Source organism: Camelus dromedarius, chromosome 2, assembly GCF_036321535.1.
Source record: "Camelus dromedarius isolate mCamDro1 chromosome 2, mCamDro1.pat, whole genome shotgun sequence".
Lineage (NCBI taxonomy): Eukaryota > Metazoa > Chordata > Mammalia > Artiodactyla > Camelidae > Camelus > Camelus dromedarius.
This window is the reverse complement of record NC_087437.1, coordinates 47,868,254-47,893,348: the sequence shown is the minus strand read 5'-3', so window position 1 is coordinate 47,893,348 and position 25,095 is coordinate 47,868,254. Positions and strand designations below refer to the sequence as shown.

Here is a 25,095-nt window from a genome sequence, read left to right as displayed (position 1 = left end):
TTTATTGTGAGCTAAAAGTTCTGTGTGCTATCTCCTATTATCTCAATTATTTTATAATTGAGCGGGAATTAAGCAGAAGCAGGGAAAAAGCAGAAGGAACAAAAAAAGCGAGTCTGACAGCCACACAGCCTGCGAATAACAAATATTAACCTGTCAGAAAAAATGTATTAGGCAGCTAATGGGTGAACCAAGAAGTTAGCAAGCTAAGAAAAATGTTCAAACAGAGCATTCTTCTGAAGAAAAATATAGATTAGCTATATAATGCAAGAGTAATCTCTAAAATAATTATACAGTCTTTGCTATTTCATTGCCAAGAGTCTTTGACTTATTAGAGATCTTGATAAAAATCTGACATGCCAAACTTTCAATCTCAAATTTCTGGAGTCACTTGATATTGTCACAAAGAGAAAAACGCTTTGGCACTCACAGACAACCCCGCATAGGGAAGGATCCTACTACAAACATCCACGGGCATCTTCCATCCAGCACACGGGCTGGCCTCTAAAGCAGCACATGCCTCTCACCAGAGGCTCTGAGATGAAGGCACTCTCCAGGGCACTTGCCAGTAATTCTGAAAACTCAAGACACACTGAGACAGAAAACCCTTTAAAAGCTAACCATACAGAACACCCCCCAAGTCTAATGATCTATACTTTCTTCCCTCTTGCCTCATTAATGTCTAAATGCTGGTCCTATAAGACAATTTCTTTCACATACAAAATCAATACTCCATGCCATGTGCTCTGAACAGCTTCTCTTACTAATGTTGAGAAGTCTGTGCTGACAAATCTCCCCCAAATTCCTTTGCGACCAAAGCACACAGAATGGATTATAGCTTGGGATCAATCAGAGCTAATTGACTCTTAAGTTTTCAAACCTTCAACCTCATCCTCTCATTGACCACCCACACCCCCACTAAGATCTTTGCCCCTAGAAAGCACTCCAAAGCAGTTCCCTTCGTGTGACCAAAAGTGCAGCCAAGGAAATGAGGCAGGATGTTCTTGTTTAAGCACCGTGCTGAAACTGCACAAACTAGGGCCACATCTTGGACTTCGTAGTAATGCTGGCAGAGTACACACAAGAAGAAGAGTAATTATACTTGACTGTAAAGACTGGGATGGCCCACCTCTGTCTTAATGTCTGGTGTCCATTGTCTTAAGGTTTGATGTGCTGTGTCTTTACAAAAAAGATAAAAATTAAAGAAAAAATTTTTAAAAAATAAATCAGGCAGGTTAGAGAACTGTACCAACTGACAGTGAAATGCAACTCAAAGAGTAAGAGGGCAGCACACAAAACAATACTTTTTTCAAGTAGTAGTAGTAGAGTGCTTTATTAAATTAAAATAGACTACAAATGCAATTCACATATATTGGACTAATTTTTTTTAAATAAATGGTAGCATAATAATGGAGATTCCAAAAATATATTCATTCTATGATCACTGCTGCCGTAAGTAAACCACAAGATATACAGAAATGGGGGTGGGAGGAAGAAATCAGTAATAAAAGTTACTGGGACAGTCGGACATCAGCATAGAAGAAAATTAACCTAAGATGACACACATCTTATACCAAACACTATAATAAGGTCCAGATAGATCAGCACTTCAAAAACTGGAAAAGAGCAGAATAGCATATTTATCCTACTTGGGAAGAGGAAAATAATTTCTGGCCAAGAAAACATGGGATATCAAAAGAGATGGAGTACTTGAGGATAAAAATGTAAACACTAGTGAGCACGTTTTACGTTACAAAATGTAATGAAACAAACAGAAAACCAACAATAACAGAATGGGGAAAGATACAGCAATAACAAAGAAAAGCTTATTTCCAAACTACGTAAAAATTTGATAAAGTTATAGGATGTCAACACTCAGGTTCAAGTTGGTAAGAGTTTGTCGGCGTTTTTAAAGAGCTTTTAGTTTCAGCCGTAAGAAAATATTAAAATCGAATCATCATATCTTCACCACCACCTGAAGTAAGCACATGAAAGCAATCTCAAGGCAGTTATATGTCTACTGAACTAGCAGAAAGTATGGAAACTACACAGCCTGAAGCCACAGAGGAAACGTGTACATCCACCCCCACAAGAGAAATCAGTTCCGCCCTTCTCGAGAGCAAGGAAACTGTGGCCTTCAACACAGTATCGCTCCTTTGGGTCTGACTTCAGAAACCCAACAGTAAGAGAGAAAAATAAAAATTATTTTTATAAAAATATTCACAGATATTAAAAAATTTTCTCCTAGAAGAAATAAAAGCAAGAATAAACAAATGGGACCTAATGAAACTTACAAGCTTCTGCACAGCAAAGGAAACCAGAAATAAAACAAGAAGAAAACCTACGGAATGGGAGAAAATTTTTGCAAGTGAAACCGACAAAGGCTTGATCTCCAGAATATATAAGCAGCTCATACAACTCAATAAGAAAAAAATAAACAACCCAATCCAAAAATGGGCAGAAGACCTAAACAAGCAATTCTCCAAGGAAGACATACAAATGATCAAAAAGCACATGAAAAAATGCTCAATATCACTAATTATCAGAGAAATGCAAATCAAAACTACAATGAGGTATCACCTCACACCAGTCAGAATGGCCGTCATTCAAAAATCCACAAATGACAAATGCCGGAGAGGCTGTGGAGAAAGGGGAACCCTCCTACACTGCTGGTGGGAATGCAGTTTGGTGCAGCCACTATGGAAAACAGTGTGGAGATTCCTCAAAAGACTAGGAACAGGCTTACCATATGACCCAGGAATCCCACTCCTGGGCTTGTATCCAGAAGGAAATCTACTTCAGGATGACACCTGCACCCCAATGTTCATAGCAGCACTATTTACAATAGCCAAAACATGGAAACAGCCTAAATGTCCATCAACAGGTGACTGGATAAAGCAGAAGTGGTATATTTATACAATGGAATACTACTCAGCCATAAAAACCGACAGCATAATGCCATTTGCAGCAACATGGATGCTCCTGGAGAATGTCATTCTAAGTGAAGTAAGCCAGAAAGAGAAAGAAAAATACCATATGAGATCGCTCATATGTGGAATCTAAAAAACAAAAACAAACAAACAAACAAAAACAAAGCGTAAATAAAGGACAGAAATAGACTCACAGACAGAGAATACAGACTTGTGGTTACCAGGGGGATGGAGGGTGGGAAGGGATAGACTGGGATTTCAAAATTGTAGAATAGACTACACTGTATAGCACAGGGAAATATACACAAAATGTTATGATAACTCACAGAGAAAAAAATGTGACAATGAGTGTGTATATGTCCATGAATAACTGAAAAATTGTGCTGAACACTGGAATTTGACACAACATTGTAAAATGATTATAAATCAATAAAAAATGTTAAAAAAAATTCACAGATAAACTATTAATAATTGGAAAAAGTAGCAAAGGCCCCAAATAGAGGAGCTAAGAATATATGACACAACAAAATACTGTAACATCATTTAAAATGACAAATTTATGACTTGAGTGTAATGTGTGTAGATAATATGTATAGAGCTGTGTAGAATGTGCATAGAAAAATAAAGTTCATGAAAAAAAGACACATGCCAATGACAAGAAAGAAGAGGAAGAGGGGAAGGGAAGTTGTATACTGAAGAAAACCTGAGATAAAACTGGAACAGATCAATGGTTTTATATTTACTTAAGTTCTTGACTTGGGGGCCCTCAGCCTCACCTCCCATTACCTTCGTGCTTGATCTAGAGTGGCGTTTCTCAAACTACCAAGTCCTCCTGAAGGACCAGGTTTGGTTTTGTTATGTGTTTCATTTCACTTCTATTCATTAAGGAAAGATATGTGGTCCCGCTGCACGTAGCTAGTTCTCCAGCCAGGTGTGAAGTTATACATGTAAGCAACACAAAACCCATATGGATCTACATCCTGTTCAAACAAACTAATCTGCTCCTGCGCCTGGATGTGGCTGCAATGTCAAGTTGCCATAGAAATTTCTAAACACTTACTCTCAAAGTTTGTACTTATCTCTTGGCACCAGTCAGCTGACCACACTTCCAGGAGCACTGGTCTAGAGCTGGGTGAACTGTCCAACTCTGAGTGTCTCACTGCCAAGAAAGTATCCCTTCAAGGACCTTTGGGGACACCAGGCAGGGCCTTAAGCCGTCAGAGCAGCCCACATCAAAACTGGCTGCACATACCACCGTCTGCGCATTTGCAGATGCTCCCCAGGTCCCACACCCGTCCACCTGTCCACTCTGCCAGCCTCTGCCCATGACCAATTCCCATATCCCTCTGCTCGGTCCCCTGTGCTGACAGTCCTTAACCCCATATCCACTTTCATTTCACAGTGATTAGCATATTGCTCAATAAAATCTGTAGCTGTGAGAAACCCATGCTTCCTTCACTGGGGGCCACTACATTCAGAAGCTGAACCACGCATCCCTTGGCTCCTTGAGGGCAGGAAAATCACACTCATCACTGAACTGCAAAACCAGTACCTGAGCAGCACAGCGCAGGACTGAACAAACATTTATGGAAGGAATGGTAAGTTTTACATAGTTATTTGTGATTCATTTACATAGTTTAGTCTCTCAAACTGGTCCTCAGTGCCCTTCTGATCTGGATTTAAAATACTTCGCAGCACAGGCTCCACTTCAAGTCTTTGTCATAACCAAACAATGGGGTTCATCAAAAGAAAACCGATGGCCACGCACAGAGAAACAGCCTGAGGCACCAGCAGGAATACTAGCTTCTCAGGTGCGTTTGGCTAAAGTCAGGCTCTAAGCAGCACGACACCAGAACTCCTGCCTTCCAGAATCAGGCCAGCCTCACACGGGTCTTTAGGACAGTGGTGCCATCTCCACACCCCATCCCACCTTGGACCCCATCTGGCTCCTGCTTCCAGAGGTCCCCAGCCCAGAATAGCCGATGTGTGCTTCTCTGCATGCTCTTAGCTAAGTAAGATTCTAATTATCATTTACAGGATGCATTGAGCAGAAACTTGACCAAGAGGCAAGACTTGATTTAGAAACCTGAAATTACAAGGAAGTCAAGAAATACCACACAGGGCACCTCCAAGGCTCTATAATGATTTCCTCTGACGACCACTCCCACCCCACCATCAAACCCTAAGAGAGAAGAGCAGCGTCAGAAGCCCCTGCATTGTTTAAACTCGCTCTTCAGTGCATCTGAATATAGATACGAGCGCTACAGAGCCATTCATTTATTGCTTTATGTTGTAGGACCCTGCGTACGATTTAGAAATAACATCAAGGACAAAGTCACCTCTTTGTACACTGCCTGCCATTTAAAGAATCAAAACAGTGGCAAATATAAAGGTCAAGGTTATAACATGTTTCAGAAGGGCAAGTGAATAGTCACTTTAAATAAAAATACACCACATTGTCAATCGGTAGGTGTTCAAAGAACTTCGTTTACGCTGGTGTGTTCTTGGAGACCAGCCCCCGCTGGAGGACAGGAAGGGAGAGTGAGCCTGTGCCGCCACGCACTCAGGAAGGAGCGTCGCCACGTAACACTTGTTTGTGTAACTACAGGACCGTGTGGAAAACAAGCGGTCATTGCCTCAAAGAGAAACATGATGTAGGGAGACAGAGTCACAGCAAATCCTCGTCCAGGACAAATTACCTACTAACACGAGCTAAGACTGACTCACATTTGTGCACCAGGGAGACAAAAAGGACAAGAACACAGTATTTTCTAGAACGTTGATTATTTAAAGAAAAGAAATGAACTAAACTGTTTGTAATGGTGAAAAGAAATAACCAGCATGCTAAAGAACACATCTGCTTAGTAATTCATGGTACATCCATGAAACGTAACCCTCTTCAGCCATTAAAAACTGACTTGAGTTGAGTATTTACTGATAGGAAAAGCCGTACATGGTATTCTTGGGTGAAGAAAGGAAGTAACAGAAGTGTGTGTGTGTGTGTGTGTGTGTTGTAATATACACGGCACACACGCTTCGTGGCACAGGATGTCATACCAGCACAGAGAAATGTGGGATTTTTTTTCTTCACATAATCTTTTGGCATTGTCTAATTTATTTTTCAGGAACATGGATTCACTTACTTTTTAATAATAAAAACAATATTTTTCTTAACTGAAAATATTTAGAATCAAAAAATGTGCATGGACTAGAGTAGGCATTCGTTCAAATGTCCCCTTTTCTTAAACTAAGCTTTCCTTAGGCTTTTGCAACCCAACTTCACAGCTTTAAGGGGCTGTATATTCTCGCTACTCAAAGTAAAAGTGCGGTTTGAAATAACTAAGAGATCATCTAGAAATGAGTAGCCAAGGAAACGCGGGAACACACAAGTAAAAGAGAGGTGATGTGGGAGGCAGACAAGAATGTGATTACAGCTGAGAAAAATGAAACTAATCAAGGACACCGTACTCCAGTTGGATGCCATCCAAGTTTACAAAAGGGGATGGTCTGTGCGGAGTCTGGAAAAGAAGTTGTGAGAGAGAATGAGGCTGTGATGTCTTCTCCGAGGGCAAGAGAAGTGGGGGGCGGGTGGAGATATGGGGCAGGAGGAGTTTACTCAGCAGAGAGACAAGCAGGCCTGCTGTCCTGATAACATTTACATCCTAGCTAGGAGAGAGAGAAAATAAACAGAAGGAGACATACAAGACAATTTCCAGCAGAAAGAAGAGTGATAGAGGAGCCTGAGGATGGAGACAGGAGAGCTGGGGTCTTGACACAGCACGGTGGGGATGGGGCATGGGGTGGGGGTGGGTGTCTGGGAGGGAGAGACCTCAGGATGAGGGGCCAGGCAAGCACAGTGGGAAGAGCGCCCTCTCTAGATGGAAAAGCACGTGCAGAGGCCACAGCTCCAAGAAAAGCTTGGCTATGCCCTCAAAGAACCGAAAGAAAGTCAGGGTGCTGGAGTCAAGGGGCCGTGAGGAGAGGTCCGCAGAGGCCAGCAGAGTCAGCCTCACGGGCACGAGAGGAACAGGATACAAAAACCATGGGAGGGTTCCCAAGTCAGAAGCGCCACAACCTGATCTACATTTTTAAAGATCACTGTGTACGGGGAGAGGATCCAAAGAACACATGGTCACAAGGCTACTGTATAGTCTGGACCAGGGCTGTCCAATACAGTGGCCACTAGCCACATGTGCATATTTCAATCTAAATTAATTTAAATTAGGTTAAATAAAAAATTCAGTTTCTTGACCGCACTGGCCACATTTCAAGTGTTCAATAGTCACACTTGGCTGGGGGTTACCATATTGGACAGTGCACCCCATGGTTCCATACGAACAGCCCTGTCTACCCAGGGCAAGATGGTGGCTCAGCCTGTGGGCGCGGCAGAAGGAAGAAGGGAGGGGCTCGTGGTAGACATGGGGAAACTGGGGCAGACTCAGGATATAACTTTAGGATACAGCCCTTCAGCATCGAAAACAGAACTGATGTAGAGGTGTGTGAAAATGGGAGGAATCGAGGTCAACTCCTCCCTGTTTTGACTCATTACTTCATAAGACTACCCATCTCTCTCTGCTTAACTCTTGCTTTCATCAAGCAACCATCTGCCTATTAATTCAGCCTCCCGGTAACTTCCGTATCTGAGCGGCACATATGAATATTCCAATGACCAGAGCACAGATTCCCAGTACAATCTGGCTTCTAGAGCAAAACAAACAGACCACAGTTTTAAAATACAAAATTTAAGTACACGCAGATGGCAAGCAAAAGTACAATAAAGTAAAACAACGTTTCAGATCAAGTGCAGCAAGCATTCAACCCACAGAAAAGGGAAATATGATGGAGAAAAAGCACTATCAAAAAAATACGAGGGGGGAAAGGTATAGTTCAAGTGGTAGAGCACATGCTTAGTATGCGCAAGGTCCTGGTACCTCTATTAAAAAAAAAATTTGAAGAAACCTAATTAACTCCCCCTGCCCCGCCAAAAATCATATATAATCAGTCATAATTCTAGTAACTGTAAACAAGTCTCTTTATCAATTACAGGTGTTTAACCATGTCTTTTTAAGTCTTGCCATTTATGGACAGTTAAACTGATGTTACAAAGGTGCTTCATCTTTAAAAAAATTCATTGGAAGTCCATGGAAACAGTGGGTAAAAATCATTTACACCACCATCTCATCTAAGCCAAGAACATAAAATACTACGGGACTTAACTATACTAATAGATCTTTGTCCCCACACTATGTTCATAATTTATCTCTTCCATGGATCCAGATGACTGCTTCCTTGTTAAAATTCATCTGCTCTCAAATCTCTTATTGCACCTTCAGGATATATCTGGGTATGTGGCACTCCTCAAAATGAGGGCCCAAAGACAAGTGTACCCCAGTGTACTTCTCTTTACATCGATAATACGTGGCAGGGGGAAACCTGTGCATTAAGACATTTGGTCTCGTTTACAGTTAATAGTCATAATCCTACTCTTCCTCTTTAAACTTTTTATCTTTAACCTCTTGGTAAAGTTTGTGTCTTCCAGGTTACAACAGTCCCACATCAGAAGACGGCTATGCAAGGATTCCAGCCCATACCACCCTCTGATGCAAAAACAAAAGACTGTCATGCACCTGGGGCCCCTAGATTAGGTGTTCAGAGATTTTTACTCCCTGATAGGGAGGGTCCATGTCCCTACTCAGCCCAGAAGTAGTTTTGGAAGACAGACAGTCGCCCCTCTGCACCCCCAAAAGATTATGGGAGTAAAATCTCTGAGGGGGGAATGAGACAGGAAGGAAGGGGGCAGGGCACAGGCATTCAAGGAATAATGTAGCAATTAACACCAAAATGGTGGAAAATTCAACCCCCTAGTAGGCCTTGAGGCCCAAGATGGAGGGAGATTCAACTTCCAGTAGACCTTGAGCTTCATTATATGTTCATTGTAACATTAACATGGTAAATGACACTCCCACAGGCACCATGACAGCTTCAAGGCTGACCAAAAACGTCAGAGTGGGTGGTGGCCCAACTCCTGGGAATCCCAACCCCTTCCCTGAAGTAGTTGGAATAATCTTCCCACTTGTTAGCATTTGAAGTTAGCAAGCCCATAAAAACTAGCAACACCGCCCTGAAGGCCTCTCTTGCTCCCTCATCTTCAGAGAAGGTCCACACTCTGTCTATGGAATGTGTATCTACTTTTACTTTAACCTGAGCACCCACCCCCACACCTCGTGGCCTTTCTCTCACCTTCTGAAACAGCCTGCACTCTATGTAGTATGTATCTCTCTAAATAAGTCTATCTTTACTCAAAAAAAAAAAAAAAAAAATCATGATCATGAGGAAAAGACTCAAACAGTTCACTAGTAGAACAGAACTACCAGAATACAGTAGTTGCAAAATGCAAAAACTTGTTTTCAACAGCAAATACACTGAAATAAATTTGTCCCTATTAGCTAAGTAGGAAAAAAAATGCATATAATCCCAAGAGATAGCTCAACATTGATAAATCATGCTTGTGGCCACGAAATGTTAAGGAAAAATAGAAATGTCAATGCAGTAATGATTCTTCCAGTTTGCTGGAAGAACTCCTATTCTCTCTGCAGAGAACTCCTACACCTCGGAGCTGCATGGCTAAAGGCACAGTCCGAGCAGCTTTTGACACATTATAAATGTATTGTTCCACTGAGGCATCATTTATTAACTTTTTTCCTGAGTAGAAAACTAAATCCTTAAAAAAAAAACAAAACTAAATCCTTGCTCTGGGTATTTGGAGCAATGAGGATGCTGTCACCTGAGCAGCTGGGAAGGGTTCAGGCGGGGCACCAGGAGCAGCGACTACGATGCTCACAGGACAAATGGGCAAAATAAAAATCATCAGAGGATGAAGACACTAAGGTGAGCATCTTCAGCAATGCTAAATTGAAGCTATAATACAGCTAAGTCATTCCCAACTTACATCTAAAAAAACAAAAAGTGTGAAACCACCTTGTCAAAGGTAAAAACCTTTTATAGACATTTCTTATTATTTTTAAAAAGAGATGATTTTCTTCAGGATGCATTTCCCCTGATAAACTGCATTCAACACGAGGATTAGGTTTCCAAGCTAACCCATAAAAGCCCATCAGCATGTACTGAACTTGAGTCTGAATAATAGCCCTGAACAGAGTTCCCCACAAGGAGGCCAGCAAACACAAAGCTCTCGCTCTAGGACAGAGCCTCACAAAGAATTACCAAGTACAAGACGTCCCTTTATGGTAATCCCCAAACCCCCTAAATCCCATTTCACCTTCTTAGAGGGACCCCTCTTCTGCATCTCACTAAAGAGATGGAGCTCAACAAGTAACATTTCATGTGCAGCCGTGATTACAACAACCGTGCAAGGGAGGTCCTACAGAAGGGAAAACCAAGGCTCAGAGAAGTTCAGTAAAACTAAGGCACTTGCTGAAGTCATGTTGCTATTAAGTAATAAGAAGCGGGGCAGATTTGAACCTAGGCCAGTCTGGTCCCCCACATGCTACCAAGTGCAACTGAGAAGCAGATGCCATTTTGGTGGCAGGTGCCAGGTGGGCGGCTGTCAGCAAGCACACGCCGTCTTGGGGAAAAGAGCAGTTTCTTCTTTTTTTTCAAGGCTCTTTCATTCCAGGAAAGCAAAAGGGGCAGGCAAAGGAGAGCCACCCTGCTCAAGTTAGTAGCCTATACCAGGTGCCCTGCCAGGCTTTTCTGCAAGGGAGGGAAGAAGCTTCAGCAGGCCCTGCCGGCTCCCCTCCACAGACTCGAAAGGACAGCTGGAGTCCTTGGAGGTGGCCATTCTCAGCTGATAGCTTCCTGACAACCACAGGGGCAAGGACCCACCAAGCTGCGCTCCGAGATGCTGGTAAAGTAGCTACAGGGTTCGGCGGCCTCCTCAGCGTGCCCACCCTCATCCGCTTCAGCCACTCAACCATATCTGTCAGTGGTCCTGCTCAGCTGCCTGGGGGTCTGGAGAGAGAGGCCACACCAACGCGCTGGAAGCACTGCCCCAGGCTCCAGTCTGAGTGTCTCTGGAACATGGCTAATCAGTGGACGGGCAAGAGGCCTATGCCAGTCACTGCTTCCCCCATAACCTGGGGGAAGATCCCAGGGGCAAAGAGGTGGAGCCCTGGGGCCCTTCAAAAGGAATTGCTACTCACAAATCCAGGGTCTCTAAACTAAGGACTGCCAGATTCTGCAGTCTGAACCCTGACCCCTGAGCTCCGTGCCAGTCCCACATTTTCCACACGGGCATGCAATACTTGCCCACTCACACCTGACCATTTCACCATCTTCATCTGTGTCCTTTTGTTTGGTTGGTTGGTTGGTTTTGGGGGGGGGGGTAATTAGATTTGTTTGTTTGTTTGTTTGTTTGTTTCTAATGGAGGTACTGGGGATTGAACCTGGGACCTCATGCAGGCTAACTAAGCAAGCACTCTACCACTGAGCTATACCCGCCACCCTGCTCATCTGTGTCCTTGACAGGCTCCATCTCCCAAGGTGCCAGCCATGAAGTCATCTTTAACTCCTCCCACGCCTTCACCCACTGCACTAAGCGACTCCGTCACTAAGTTGGGCCCTATCTTTCATCAGAATCTCCACTGAGGTTAGTCCCTCCACCCCACCTCTATCCCCACTGCCATCACTCTCATGAAAGCACCCCCCACCAATATTACAGGAGATTCCTAGCTGAATTCCTAAGGTCTCCCCACATCCAAACCTACTCCTCATTCCATTCCCAGAACAGAGGCACCACATAACCACTGCCTCACGCTGTTCTCTTGATCCTAACTGGCCAGCCCTTCTGGTTTAACCTGATCAAGACAATCTCCTTTATAACCCACAGAGGTCTCAGCCTTGCTTTTCAATCTCCCCAGCAATCCTCTCTTCCAGAAGCCAGTTAAGTCTCTCACATACATGCAGGGCTTGGTCCCACCTCCATGCCTTCGTCCTCTCCCTCCCCCAAAATGCCACCTCTTCAGACCCCATCCAGTTGTCCATACCAGTAACTTCTAGATTTTACTGATTATTCCTGTGCCTGAAAGCTCCACTCACACATTACAAGAGCCATACTGTTTAAAACTTAAATATCCTGTAACTGCTTCAGGGTCCAACCTCATGACATGTCAGGGCTTACGTTCCATCTCTGTCAGGAACCAGTGTTTGGACAAGCTACCTAATCTCCCTGACTCTCAGTTTTCTCTTCTGTAAAATGGGACAACAATGGTAACTATAATTTATTAGCCAGTTACTACTGTAATTAAATGAGATGATGTATATAAAAATACCTAGTATAGGCTTTGCCTCATTACAGACACGCAAAATCGGTGCTCACACTCCACCGTGATAGAAAGACTCCCATCATACTCTCCTCTCCTGGGGCCTCTGTTTCTCTCCTAAATACTCACACCTCCCGACCCCCTATCACACAGAGCGCAGTCCTGTGTACCTAGTAGGCTCTAAATAAGTATCAGTACTTGCTACTTACCGCAAAACAAAGGTTTTATTTCTAATCTTATCACAGGAAGCACATACTATTCTGCCCCTCAAGCAACATCTCTGATCTAGAAGCATGTTCAGCTTCATTAAATTCTCGTCATTATTGCGTTGTCCTACTGTTCCAGCTCGAAACTAGGTGCTCCTGTTCACACCTGCCCTGCACGTGGGGACAAGGGGAGTCCTGGGCTGACCCCCTGTAACGCTGAATGTGAACAGTGGTGGCACAGAGGCCTGGGCCACGTCCACGGAGACCAGCTCTCTTGTCATCTCCCTGAGGAGCGGTACATGTGAGCATGTCTACCAAGACCCCGGGGCATCTAGAATCACCGTCTACAAAACACACAGACAAGTACCCAAGACACTTTTCCCCAGCTTGTCAAGGGTCAAGCTTACGACTTTCCAGACAATATGATAAAATGAAAATATGGCAGTGGTTATTTTCAATAACATTTTTTATTCCAAAGCATATGTTCATGGTTTTTAAAAAATAGAAAAAAAAATAGGAAAGATGCAGCCTTACTAGGTTCACAAATGGCACAGTTTTCAGTCCTCAACTCTTTTCTCTTTGATTCTGTAACACCTTCTGTGTCTTCAACAATCAGTATTCCAACCATGATAGAGATCTACAGAGTGCTTTGAAAGCACAGGAAAATAAGTCTCTAACCCAGCTTGGGGGGTTGGGGGAAAGGACCCCATGAGAACACCTGAGCTGGTTTTTAGGGATGGGTGGGTTTCCCAGGTGGTGAGGGGTTGGGAGAAGGCATTCCAGGCCAAGGGAAGAGCACGGGCCAACGCGTAGGGCAGAGAAAGCACGGAGCACATGCAGAACATAAAGTCCTTCAGGCCAAAGGGAATGGGGCCAGAGGGCAGGTGCCAAGGGACAACCTAGCAAGGAAAGCTGGAAATTTCGAAAATTTCTAGGCAGGGAAATGATATGTTAAGACCCATGCTTTAGAGAAACAATGAGAGTGCAAAGTGACAGGGAGGAGGGAGGCAAGGGGGTCAGTTAACGGGGTTCCGCCAGAGTCCAGGCAAGGGATGATGAGGGCCTGAGCCCCAGCAGTGGAGAAGGAGAGAGGAGGACAAGCCGGAACCTGGTCACTAATGGGACGTGATGTAAAAGAGAGGGGATGCCCCCATGTGCATAGCAGCATTATTCAAACAGCTAAAAGGTGGAAGCCATCAAGTGTCCACTGACAGATGAATGGATAAACAAAATGTGGTGTATATGTACAATGGAATATTATTCAGCTTTAAAAGGGAAAGAAATTCTGACACATGCTACAACATGGGTGAACCCTGAAAACATGGTACATGAAATAAGCCAGTCACAAAAAGATAAATACTGCATGATCTCCCTTTATAAGGTACCTAGAAGACAGAAGGGATGCAGGAGGAATGGGGAGTTATTGTTTAATGGGGACAGAGTTTCAGTTGCACATGAAGAGTTCCAGAGATGGACAGTGGTGATGGCTGTACAATGGGAATATACTTAATACCACTGACGGGTAGGCTAAAGATCGTAAATTTTACACAACTATTTAAAAACAGAGAGAAGTAGCAGGAGGTAGAGTGGATGATACTGTACATCTCCCAGCCCAGGGCACTGAATGCAAGACAGCACCTTTAACTGAGCTCCAGTCCAGAGGAAGAAGAATGCAGGGGAGTGAAAAGAGAATGCACAGTTGCACAGAAGTCCAGATTCAGTATGGCTGAGATCACAAACATTCCCAGCAAGGCTCCCAGACAGGATCAGCATCATCTCTTACATTCCAAAGCTCTAAAAATGATACAACTTTAAAGGTAATTAATTAATTGCTGCCAAAAAGAGACAGCAAGTGACTTATTGATTATTAGTTTGGAAAAGCAGGACTCTAGGGTACATAGGCCTGATTACATCCATACATCAATTTCACTCCTTTCTGAAGCTCAAATAAAAGAACACTTAGGAGATTTTTTTTAAAAAAACATAAACCACAAAATCTGGAAACTGGACTCCATATGGGTAAGTGCTTAAAAAGACTAAGATGAGCTGACAAAGCCGAATCCTAGGCCTGCAAGTGGGAAAGTCATGATCCAATCTGATTTACACCCCAGAATTTCCAAAAGACTCCAGAACTGGCAGCTCCAGCTGATTCTGAAATTAGGGTGAAAAAGGAGCTAAAATAAGGGGGAAGGGTTGAAAAATCTGTGTAGGTAGCACTCAGAGCCCCAGACCCCTCTGCTACTCCAAGCAGTCCCCTCCACACCAGAAAACTACTGATTTATTCTCTAAAGTAGGTAAAAACAAAGGACTCAGGTCTGTGGGACAATGGGCTCAGTTAAGAATAGAGGTATTATAATACACGGAGACTTAGACATGTATCCAGAACTGGTCAGAAAACTACAAACTATTCTAGGTATTTCAAGCAGGAAAGGATGTAACATAGGAAATTAGAGGCTTACAAAATCATGGGAAGAGCTGTGAAAGCCAAGGTCAGAGAAATCACTACTCAAGTTCAGGAAATCAGGATGAACAAGGATCACAAGAAGCTGAACAGACGACCCCAGCTCTCCCATAACCAAGGTGGCTCTGAGTCCCAGGAAGACACTCAGAAGCTGATAGGGAAATCTCACATCTGCCATATACATTAGCAATAGTGACTTCTTCTTCTCTTCGGCCTTCCAGATCTCTCTGGCAGAATCAAAATGAGAATCGTGCTGTCAAAGGATTCCAGGAAATGTAGTGTCCAGGTTCCTAGCCCCTGCAACATGGGAGAAAGCTTAGCAAAACAGGGATCAGGTTGAGAGCCAGGAGACAATATCCAGCTGGTATTCAATATCCAGATACTGAGACCACCCTCAGCTTCTTCTCCCGCTCAGCTCCCTGAATCCAGCAGATAAGTGTTCAGTTTTCAGGCATGAGATGACAGAAGTCTCCTAACCAGTGGCCAAAGAAAAAAAATCAGGATGCTAAAATTTAAGGTTCCCCAAAGAAACAGCCCAGCCATACCACCCTACAGTAAAGCTTACAGTCACCTGAATGAAGAATTCCCATCTCTGAAAGAGCCAACACTTCCCAGCCTGAGTAGCTGCAGTTTTTTTTTCCAAAAGGAGTCAAATTCTCTAAATTTTAATTTGCTTAAAAAAGAATGTACATGTGGAATATGACATTATGGTTGAGCTAAGATTAACAACAAGTTATTCAATCACCACAAATATGAAAATGTGAACCCACAAAAACCACAATGCAGGTGGAGTTTGTCACTGGAATAACCAGTTGTATTTTTCTTGCCTAAACTCTAGAACTTTGGTTTTCAAGGTACGGCCTGGGAACCCCGTGATGCCCCAAGACCCTTCAAGTGATCTGAGAGGTCAAAACTATTTTCATAACACGAACTTATCTGCCTTTTTCACTCCCATTCTCCCATGAGCTTTCAGTGGCATTTTTCAGAGTCTACATGACATTCGAAGGCATCATCACTCTAACAGCTAACGGAATGGAAGTTGTTTTAAGTTTTTCTGTCTTAATTTCTAATATGGTAAATATCAATGGATAGAAACCACACAAAAGCTCTCTGGCATCCTCAAAAATATTTAAGAGAATAAAGGGGCAAAAAGCTTGAGAATTGTTGCTAGAAAACAACTTTTTAGTTGCTTTTGGAAGGGAACTTTTGATATGTGAAACCAATTAGATTTAGTTTAAGTTTACATCCTCAAAGAGAAAAAAAAATCTGTAAGTTCCTAAATTTTGCTTTACTATCTTATATCTGTTTAACCATTAGGAGGAGGATTTTTCCACATAGATCCTAAATTAAATTATTTTTTCCCCTGGGAAACAAGTAGGTACCATGATGGCAAGTCTCATTGCCTAGAAGGCAGCATACATAGCACAATAGTAAAAAGCACAGATTCTACAGGGACTCAAGCAGATACTTGTACATCACTGATCACAGCAGCTTTATTCATGATGGCCAAAAGGTGGAAGCAACTCATATGTCCATCGACAGAAGAATGGATAAACAAAACGTGGTCTACACAAACTACACAACATTATTTGGCCTTAAAAATGGAAGGAAATTCTGATACCTACTACAACATAGATGAAACCTGAAGATATGCTAAGTGAAACAAACCAGACACAAAAGGACAAATACTGTCTGATTCTACTTTTATGAGATACTTAGAATAAGCAAATTAACACAGACAGAAAATAGAACAGTGGTTACCAGAGGCTGGAGGCAGGGGGGATGGGAAGTTATTGCTTCATGGGTATAGAGTTTCAGTTTGAGATGATAAAAAAGTTCTGGAGATGGATGGTGGTGATGGTTGCACAACAATGTGAATGTACTCATGGCACTGAGCAGTACAATTAACACGGTTAAGATGGTATAAACAAGGGACAAAAAAAGGAGAAATTCTTGAGCCAGACAATCTGGATTCAAATCTCAGCTCTACCATTTATTGTCTGTATAACTTTTTGTGCTTCAGTTTCCTCATCTGCAAAATGATGATAACAATATATACAGCATAAGGTTGTCAAGAGGATGACATGAGTTAATATATGAATAAATATGTTTAGAATGATGCCTGGTACCTAGTAAGCGCCCTATCACTGGATCTCAAACTTCTGCACGTGTCAGAATTAGCTGGTGAGTTTATATGAACACAGGTTGCTAGACCCCATCCCCAGAGTGTCTGTTTCAGTGGGTCTGGGATGGGATCCAAGAATCTGCATTTCTAACAGGGTCCCAGGGCACGCCAGTGCTGCTGGTCCAGCCAGGATGCATACATTGGGAACCACTGCTCTGTATAAATATTAGCTGTCATTATTATTAGCAGTAATGTCTTAGGTAGTACCAGGCAGATCCATAAATATTTGTAGAAGGAAGGATAGAAAGACAGAAGTGCACTCCTGTGTTTCTCCTCTACTCACAGAACACTTCACTTCTGGTCACCAAATTGGGATGGGGGTAAGGAGGACATTTCCCACAGGAAGCAATTCTCCAACTCTCTGAAGACACTGAGTGTCCCACAGTTTAACTCAATTCTGACACTACCTGGAGTCACCATCAGATTCCACAGGTTAAGGGCTCAGTCCCCTAATCTGCCTCCCCCTGCCCCCCTACTTAAAACACCAATCGCAAGTCCATGTTGTCACCTGTGCTTCTGAAGGACTGACTGTAAGTCATAGGTTCTCATGGCCTCCTCTGCAAGTTTGATCAATTTGCTAGAGCAGCCCACAGAACTCAGGAAAACAATTTACTTACTAGATTATCAGTTTATTACAAAGGATGTTAAAGGATACCAGTGAACAACCAGAAGAGATACGCAGGAATTGGGGAAAGGGTGTAGTGCAGGGATTTTCAAGTCTTCATTAGATAGGCAAGAATGACTAAACCATTGGCCACTGTTGATTACATAAGTCCCCAGCTTCTCTCCACTTCCAGGAGGTGAGGGGGCCCCAAAGTTCCAACCCTCTCATCTTGCAGATGATTCCCCTGACAACCAGCCCATCCTTAGGCATGGTCCAAAAGCCCCTAACAGAAACTCAGGTGTGGCTGAAAGGGCTTGTTATGCATAACAAAAGACACTTTCCTGGCTCCTATCATGTAAGAAATTCCAAGAGTTTTAGGAGCTCTGTGCCAGGAACAAGGACAAAGATCAAATATATATTCCTTATTGTAAATCACAATATCACAGAAGGATTTAGTGAGCCCCTAACATGAAATTTTCCTACAAGTAGATGATCTCAAAGCCTTTCCTGATGGATATCTAAACCACCAACTACCAAAGTCTGTCCACCAGAGTTTTGCAAAGACTCCCAGGAAGGCAGAGACCCAACAGTGACACAGGGAATCTCTCGCTTCTCAGCAGCTGCTGGTCTCAGCGAGCCTGCGGGGAGCCTGCTCAGCCTCTCCAACACAAACACAAACCAGGAAGAGTCAGAGTCTTTCGGCCATGGGGCACCCCTGACCAACGGGCCGTGGGAGCCAGTGGGTAAGCACTCTCCTCTTCCGTGTCCCAGGTGGATGATGCTGAGGTACACTGACAGTCCCCCAGGCAGTCCTGGACGGGCTGAGCATCCACCGTGGTAGCAGGCTCGATACCTCACCTTTGGGTTCACTTTCTTTCCTTCCCTTTGTTCCTATTCCCTTGGACATTCTTCCACTTCTGTTGCCTGGGATATCTTTCCAAAATAAACAGCCTGTGCCAAAGCCCTTGTCTCGGTCTTCAGTGGACTCCAGCTAAGACGGGGCATAAGATAAACTCCCCACCCTCAGACAGGTGGTGAGGGGGCATAATCAGCCGAGTGGCTCAGCAACTCTCGTACCTAATACTCAATAAGGCTTCACACCTAGTAATGTTTTAAAACTACCAGTGAAATGGATAAAAGAAAATAGAATGATTTTCTGTAAAACTATAGAAGACAGACTGTAATTGCCGTGTTGTATGACACAGACCCTAAGTATTGTGCGGTTCAGAGGAAAGGATGCTTTTCTGAAGCAGACAGAAAAGATGAGAATGAGCTCTGAGCGATGATCAAAAGAGGAAGGTGGTCCTGGAAAAGGAAATGAGTCTTATATGCTGAAGACCCAGAGACTAACTCCCCAGAACTGGTAACCTAGAAGGTAAGGGGAGGTGGGACGAAGTACATTCAGAGGACAGAGGAGCTCAGTAACTAAGGACATGAGAGTAGATTTTCCATGGTGGTTCATGAAGGTTTGTGAGCATAAGTATGAACCAATTTCCCCACTTACCCACACCAAACTTTCTACATAACACCTGACAACCAAACACTTGGGTTTACAACCCATGATTAACTCTCTTTATCTCTTTCCTTTCTTCCTATAGTGATTACTGTTTGGCCAGGCACATTTTACATATTAATTTATTTAATCCACAAAACAATCCCATGAGGTAGGTTCAAATATTGCCCCCATTCCACAGATGGAGAAACTGGGGCACAGAGAAGTTACACAGCCAGGACACAGAGCTGGGATTCCAACTCTGCCAGTCTCACTCTCTCTTTCACGTTTGTCCCCCACAACAAAGTCACTACATTCTACATGATAATCCCATGTGATTCCTTTCTCACTGTTTCCCCTATGTTGTATAGTAACCCTTTTCAGAAGATGTAACTGCATATAATTCATACATTTCCTAGACATTCATTGAGTTCCTGGTATATATACCAGATGCTGGGCCAATAGCTAGGGACACAAAGATACAGTCCCCACTCTCCAGGAAGGTCCCACTGCAGATCTTGCAAGATGAACCAAGTCATGGAGAGGTGAACCTACTGGTCAAGGTGAGAAGGTGGGCCTGGGATGAAATCAAATTGCTAGATGAAAAAACAAATTCACACTGATCCCAGAATTGTTATTACACATCTGCTGTGTGCTAAGTCCTAGCAGGTGGGCAGAGAGGGAGGAGAGGACTACTGAAATCAGTCCCACTTCACCCACAAAGGTGAAGAACCACAAAGGTGGTCACACCTTGCCTTACACATGGTAGACACAAAATAAAAATTTATCAATTCAGTCTTCCTCTAAGACCACTTCAAATCACATTACTCACAGTAGCTTTCTCATAACTGATGTATGGAATCAAGATCCTATTCTAGCTATGAAAGGCCCCATCTTCTACTCTCTACTTAGTTCTGATCTTACTGCTTAGAAAATCGGTCTTTTTCTTCCAAATACATTACAAGCAAATAAGAAGAAAATAGTCACACTTTATGTGTTTGCACATGTGATTTACCTGGGTCAGAATGCTGGTCTCCTATTTATTTCTATCCATCTTTATCTATGACCATTTACAAAAGTATCCAATACAAGGATGACTATTTCTTTCCACTCACATGGTTTTAGTCTTTTCTCTACCATAGTTCTATGGCACTTGTGGATTAAAGTCTCTGCTATGTTTGGTACCAATGGATTTTGCTCCAGATGGTTCTTACAGCCATGCATGTATGAGATGACACATAGTAGGTGCTCAGGAACCTTCATGGGTTTCATGATGAAGTGTTAAGTAAGTACCATAGGGAAAGATCTCGAATTATCATGCACTGTGCTTTAATATAACTTGTTATAAAACCTTCTTTCTCTTCCTCCCTTGAAACATAGAAAATGAAATATACTGATTCATCGGCCTTGTAAATAAGCCAGTCTTCCCCAAGGAACTACCGTGACGTGAATGAAATCATCATTTTATACTGGATAAGATGCTTCTAGGTTAGTGTTTGGCAAACAGTAAGCTCCCAATAACTATTTGTGGAAGTGAATGAAGATAAGCAGCTTTTTTTTCACACCTGCCATACACTACATGACGTGGTAAAGACTTCCAATAACAAAATTTGTAAGAAGAATTTGAAGCGTAACCCAGATCAAACACAGAAAAGTAGTTTTACCCACTTCACATGTTGTGTCATCCTAAAAGACTTAAGGCCACTTTCTTCCTGGAGTTCACAATCCACTGACGGCTTAAGTTAATTAGGGTCAACCCTCTGCACCCTTAGGAACTATTAGTGGGAAACTGCCCAACACTGGACACAAAATCTGAAAATGCCACTTTCAAATACTTTGTGGTTAACAGTATTTAATGACTGCTGGCAGTCACATTAAATAGTGCGATCACAATATGCTAAATATTCAATATAACCATTTCATTCCACTCTACACAGACCTTTTTGGAAGAAAAAAATAAGTCAAGTCATAAACAAACACGTGAGATTTTTATCCACCAAATGATCTGGAATTAGCATAACAGAAAAATTAAATATCAGAGAGGATACTAATTCTGGGACTCCAATGTGTACCAAGCAAAAAAGCTTTGAAAGCAGCCGAAATCAACTCACAAGATAATAAAGGATACTTTGGAAATTTTGCCACTCATTTGATTTTTTCCTCCCTCCAACAATACATAATAGGAATAAAATGTGTGAGACTATTGTTGTGAAACCTGCCTCAGTCCCTCCAAATCCATGCACCTCCTGGTTGCATTGAGATCTGCGGGTGACACACGAGCTCTAAAATGGGTGGATAAAAATAACCTGGTCCTCAAAAAGACATGATAAACGCCAGACAGCTGAGTCACTTTGAAGCCCATTTTGACTCCTGAAAGGGACATTCACCCTCCTTTTCCTTCCTACACATACACATACAACCTGGTGAAAACCACCACCAACCGTCCTGGGTGGAAAACGGCGGTGCGTCTCCACTTCCCACTCCAGTCTGTCTGAGGTCACGACTCGCGATTGAACTTTTAATAATATACACTAGTGCATTTCAGTCAAAGTGACTCATTTATAGGGGGAAAGGGAAGGCTTGAGGAAACCGTAATAATCCGGTAGACCCCCTATTTCTGCTGCCCGGGTGGAAGCACCCGAGGGTTTCTTCCGACATTCTGACGGAACGAAAAGAAGCGGGGAGAAATTTAAAGTGGACGGAGAAAAGCTCAGAGAGGAAATGAGAACTGTCCAGGAGTGGGAATCCCAGGAAAAGCAAACGGTCCCAGACAGAGAAGGGCTGTGTGCGTCCGGAGGGAATCAGTCTCATCCACCAACCCGCCCACCGCTCTCGACCCAAAGAGGACGCAAGCCATCTGCAACAGACTGTTAGACCAGGAAACTCTTCGATTCGATCTATCTTTCAAACGGTGGCGGGGCTCTGGGCAGGCTGCTAGGAACTGGGGCCCTGTCAGCCTAAGAGGGCTGGCGGAGCAAACCACCCCGGCCGCCAAGCCCAGTATTCGGCTGCAGCAGCCTCGGGAATGCAGCGCCCAGCACCCAGTAGGCTCTCGCTAAGTGTTTGCTGAACTGCCGTGCCCCTGAGGCAACTCCGCCGCCTCCTCCGGGAGGAGGTCCCCGGCTGCCACTGCGCATCTTCTCCCCCCGCTTCACGTGCCGCCGAGTTCCGCTCGCGGCCGCCTCAGGCCGCCGGCACCGCGACCCTCCCCCGAGGCGCCGCCGCCGCCGCCGAGCCTCACTTACAGGGGAGTCGTAGGAGAAGGCGCACTCGTTCTTGTAGACCCTGTCCCCGGACCTGGGCACACGGATCGTGGGCATGTGGGGCACCAGCAGCTCGCCGATGTCTCCTGCAGCCATCTTCCTGCTGCCGCTGCCGCCCGGCATGCCGAACAGGGCGCCCCGGCGCTGCATGGCCGCGGCGCGCAGCCGAGCCGAGCCGAGCAGGAGCGCTGGGTCTGCCGGCGGCGGGCTGCGCGGGCGACCGGAGCCGAGCCGGGGCGGGCGGGGAGAGCGGGCCGCGGGGCGGGAGCCGGGGCCCCCGGCGGGCGGAGGGGACGCTGCTATTTTTAATCCAATGGCGAATCGCCGGCCCAGCTGCAGCGTCAGGCGGGGCGCTTGGGAGCGCCAGCCGCAGCGTGCGGGGAGGGGGCACTGGAGAGGGGCCTGGCGCCCTGGCCCCGCTCGGTGGCGGGGGCGGAGGGCGAGCCCCCGGGCGCAGGCTCGGGAGCGGGCCGCCGTGGGCCCCCACCGCGGTGTTTTCTATCCTACATCGCTAGGTTGCGAAGAGTCAGCTCTGAGGCAGCCAACACAAAGAGGATTTGAGGTTTTAAAACCGCTTGCTTTTAAAACAGCCGAGAACAGCGGGGACTTCCCCTGATTGGGTAGGGATGGGACTCGAGGTGCAAATCTGGAACCTAACGTCGGGCCCAAATCGAAATTTGTGCTTTGCACTTCGGTGTTAATCTCACTAAGCCTTATTTCTCACTTTTTAAAAAACATCTAAAGCTCATTAAAAGAAAATAGAGTAGACTCCAGTAAGGATAGCTGTATATTGTTACAATAATACAGATTTTCTTTAAGTACAAGGGTAGGGGTGTCAAGATTACTTTCAGGGGTGGGGGAGGCTTTATGTTTTTCTCTATCTTTGGAACGTCTTCTGCGAGATTTGAGTTCTCCGTGTCAAGCATTCAGTAGACTGATTTGGGATCTTATGTACAGACATACATCTTACCTGACTTGCACGTCCATTCCTCAAAATAAATAATAAGTGGGGTTGGGTTGGCGGGTGCGGGGAATAATCTGCAAACAGAGCATGCCTCACAGCATACTCTCAAGCTCTTCCAGAAAAAACTCTTAAAACACAGGTTCAATTCCATTGAGGTTCCCCAGCTACACTCAGCGTACTGGGCAGGGTACAGGCGATCCCTGACAGTTAATGAAATGGGAAAATTGTGAATCAAAACGCTGATTTCTGTAAGCCTCTCCCAGATCAAATAGTACTTACATTCTTTTTTCTTCCGTTATTTGTCACTTTCCCTAATTCTGCAAATGTGCCGGTTCTGCTAGGGAGAAAGGATGGTACCTGGAATTTGATGTGAAGTAGACAGGCTGCTGAGCTCTTTCTTGCCCTGCTCATCTAACTTTCCATACCTCAAGCAAAGCTCAACACACTATATGTTTATGTAACTCACAGCTTCCTAATGCAACCTGATGGAAATGGAGACGAAAAGGCATAAAGAAAAAAAATAATAATAATTAAGCACTACTGCTATCCTCCTCTTTGGGCAGATACTCTCAAGGAGTTTTTGCTTTGTATTATCCTCACCAGCTTATTATTTACTTTCTAGTAGTATCTGTGCCTGTTTCAGGTGCGTGGGTGAAGCTTACTTGTTTAAATACGGAGAAAAACTTGCTTCAGAAGCGTTCAAAACAACATTTTTAATATTTTTAGATTAAATGCAAATTAAATCGAGACACCGTTTTTCACCCTTCAGACTGATAAAGATATAGTGAGTTGGCCCAGGTTTGGGAAATAGGCCCTCATATACATTGCTGATGGGAATAAAAACAGTAAACCTCTTTGGAAGGAAATTTAACAATACCAACCATGATTTTATATGCATATACTGTTTTCCCCAGCGAGTCTTCATCTAGACGTTTATGCTACAGATAAATTCACATTGTATAAGGATATTTGTTGGAGGGTTGTTTATAGTAACAAGAGACTGAGACCAGCATAAAACTCCATCTGTAGGAAGCAGTTACTGTACAGTGCCACTGTGGGGAGGGACTGGTAATAGCTTAGCATGCATGAAGGCCTGCATTCTATCCCCATTAGCAACATTAAAAGAAGAAAAAGGTACCAATAGAGAAGTGAAGCACTCTGTATGTGCTGATGTGGAACAATCTCCAAACCATATTACTAGGTTAAAAAAGCCGAGTGTAAATCAGTGTGTAAAAGCAAGGCTAAGGGTGCACAGTAGGGGCTCTGGCACATTCTGTATACCACGGGCCGTCCAGGTGGTTGTATCCCTGCTAAGTATTTTTCATGTTGCCCCTACATAGCTATAGATAGATATCAATATCAATATCAATAAATTTATGCAAATTTTAGATAGCTAGGTGCTTGTTTGAATTTAGGAAGCCTCTGGAAGAATACATAAGAAATTAATGACAATTGGGTTCTGTGGAGAGACACACAATGCCTAAGGTTAGAGAGGAACTTAGAACCACTCTTTACCTTTCTCTACCATTTACATTTTTATTGTGTGCAAGTATTGCTTTAAAAAGTAATTAAAACTCAATTGGAAAAAACAATCTAAGATCAGTAACCAGTAATATTAACAGAGATTGAAGCACCTCTGTAAAAGCACATCCTAATTTTTTTCATGCAATGGCACATATCGAAAATGATATTTGTACAGCCCAAGGAAGTAA

At 43.8% G+C, this 25,095-nt stretch overlaps 1 protein-coding gene and 1 non-coding gene across 2 annotated transcripts in view; one reads left to right on the top strand and one right to left on the bottom strand.

The window, feature by feature from the left end:
- The window catches only part of USP13 (ubiquitin specific peptidase 13), a 111,355-nt gene extending 88,594 nt beyond the window's left edge, over nucleotides 1-22,761 (bottom strand). Inside the window, exon 1 of the mRNA XM_010976246.3 lies at nucleotides 22,402-22,761. Within this exon, the coding sequence (XP_010974548.3) occupies nucleotides 22,402-22,569 (168 nt within the window). The 5' untranslated portion in view covers nucleotides 22,570-22,761. The remainder of the gene's footprint in view (nucleotides 1-22,401) is intronic.
- On the top strand, nucleotides 996-1,176 carry LOC116155835 (small nucleolar RNA SNORA81). Its single transcript, XR_004139729.1, has one exon. It is a non-coding gene; the product is annotated as a small nucleolar RNA SNORA81 (small nucleolar RNA).
- Nucleotides 22,762-25,095: the final 2,334 nt, after the last annotated feature.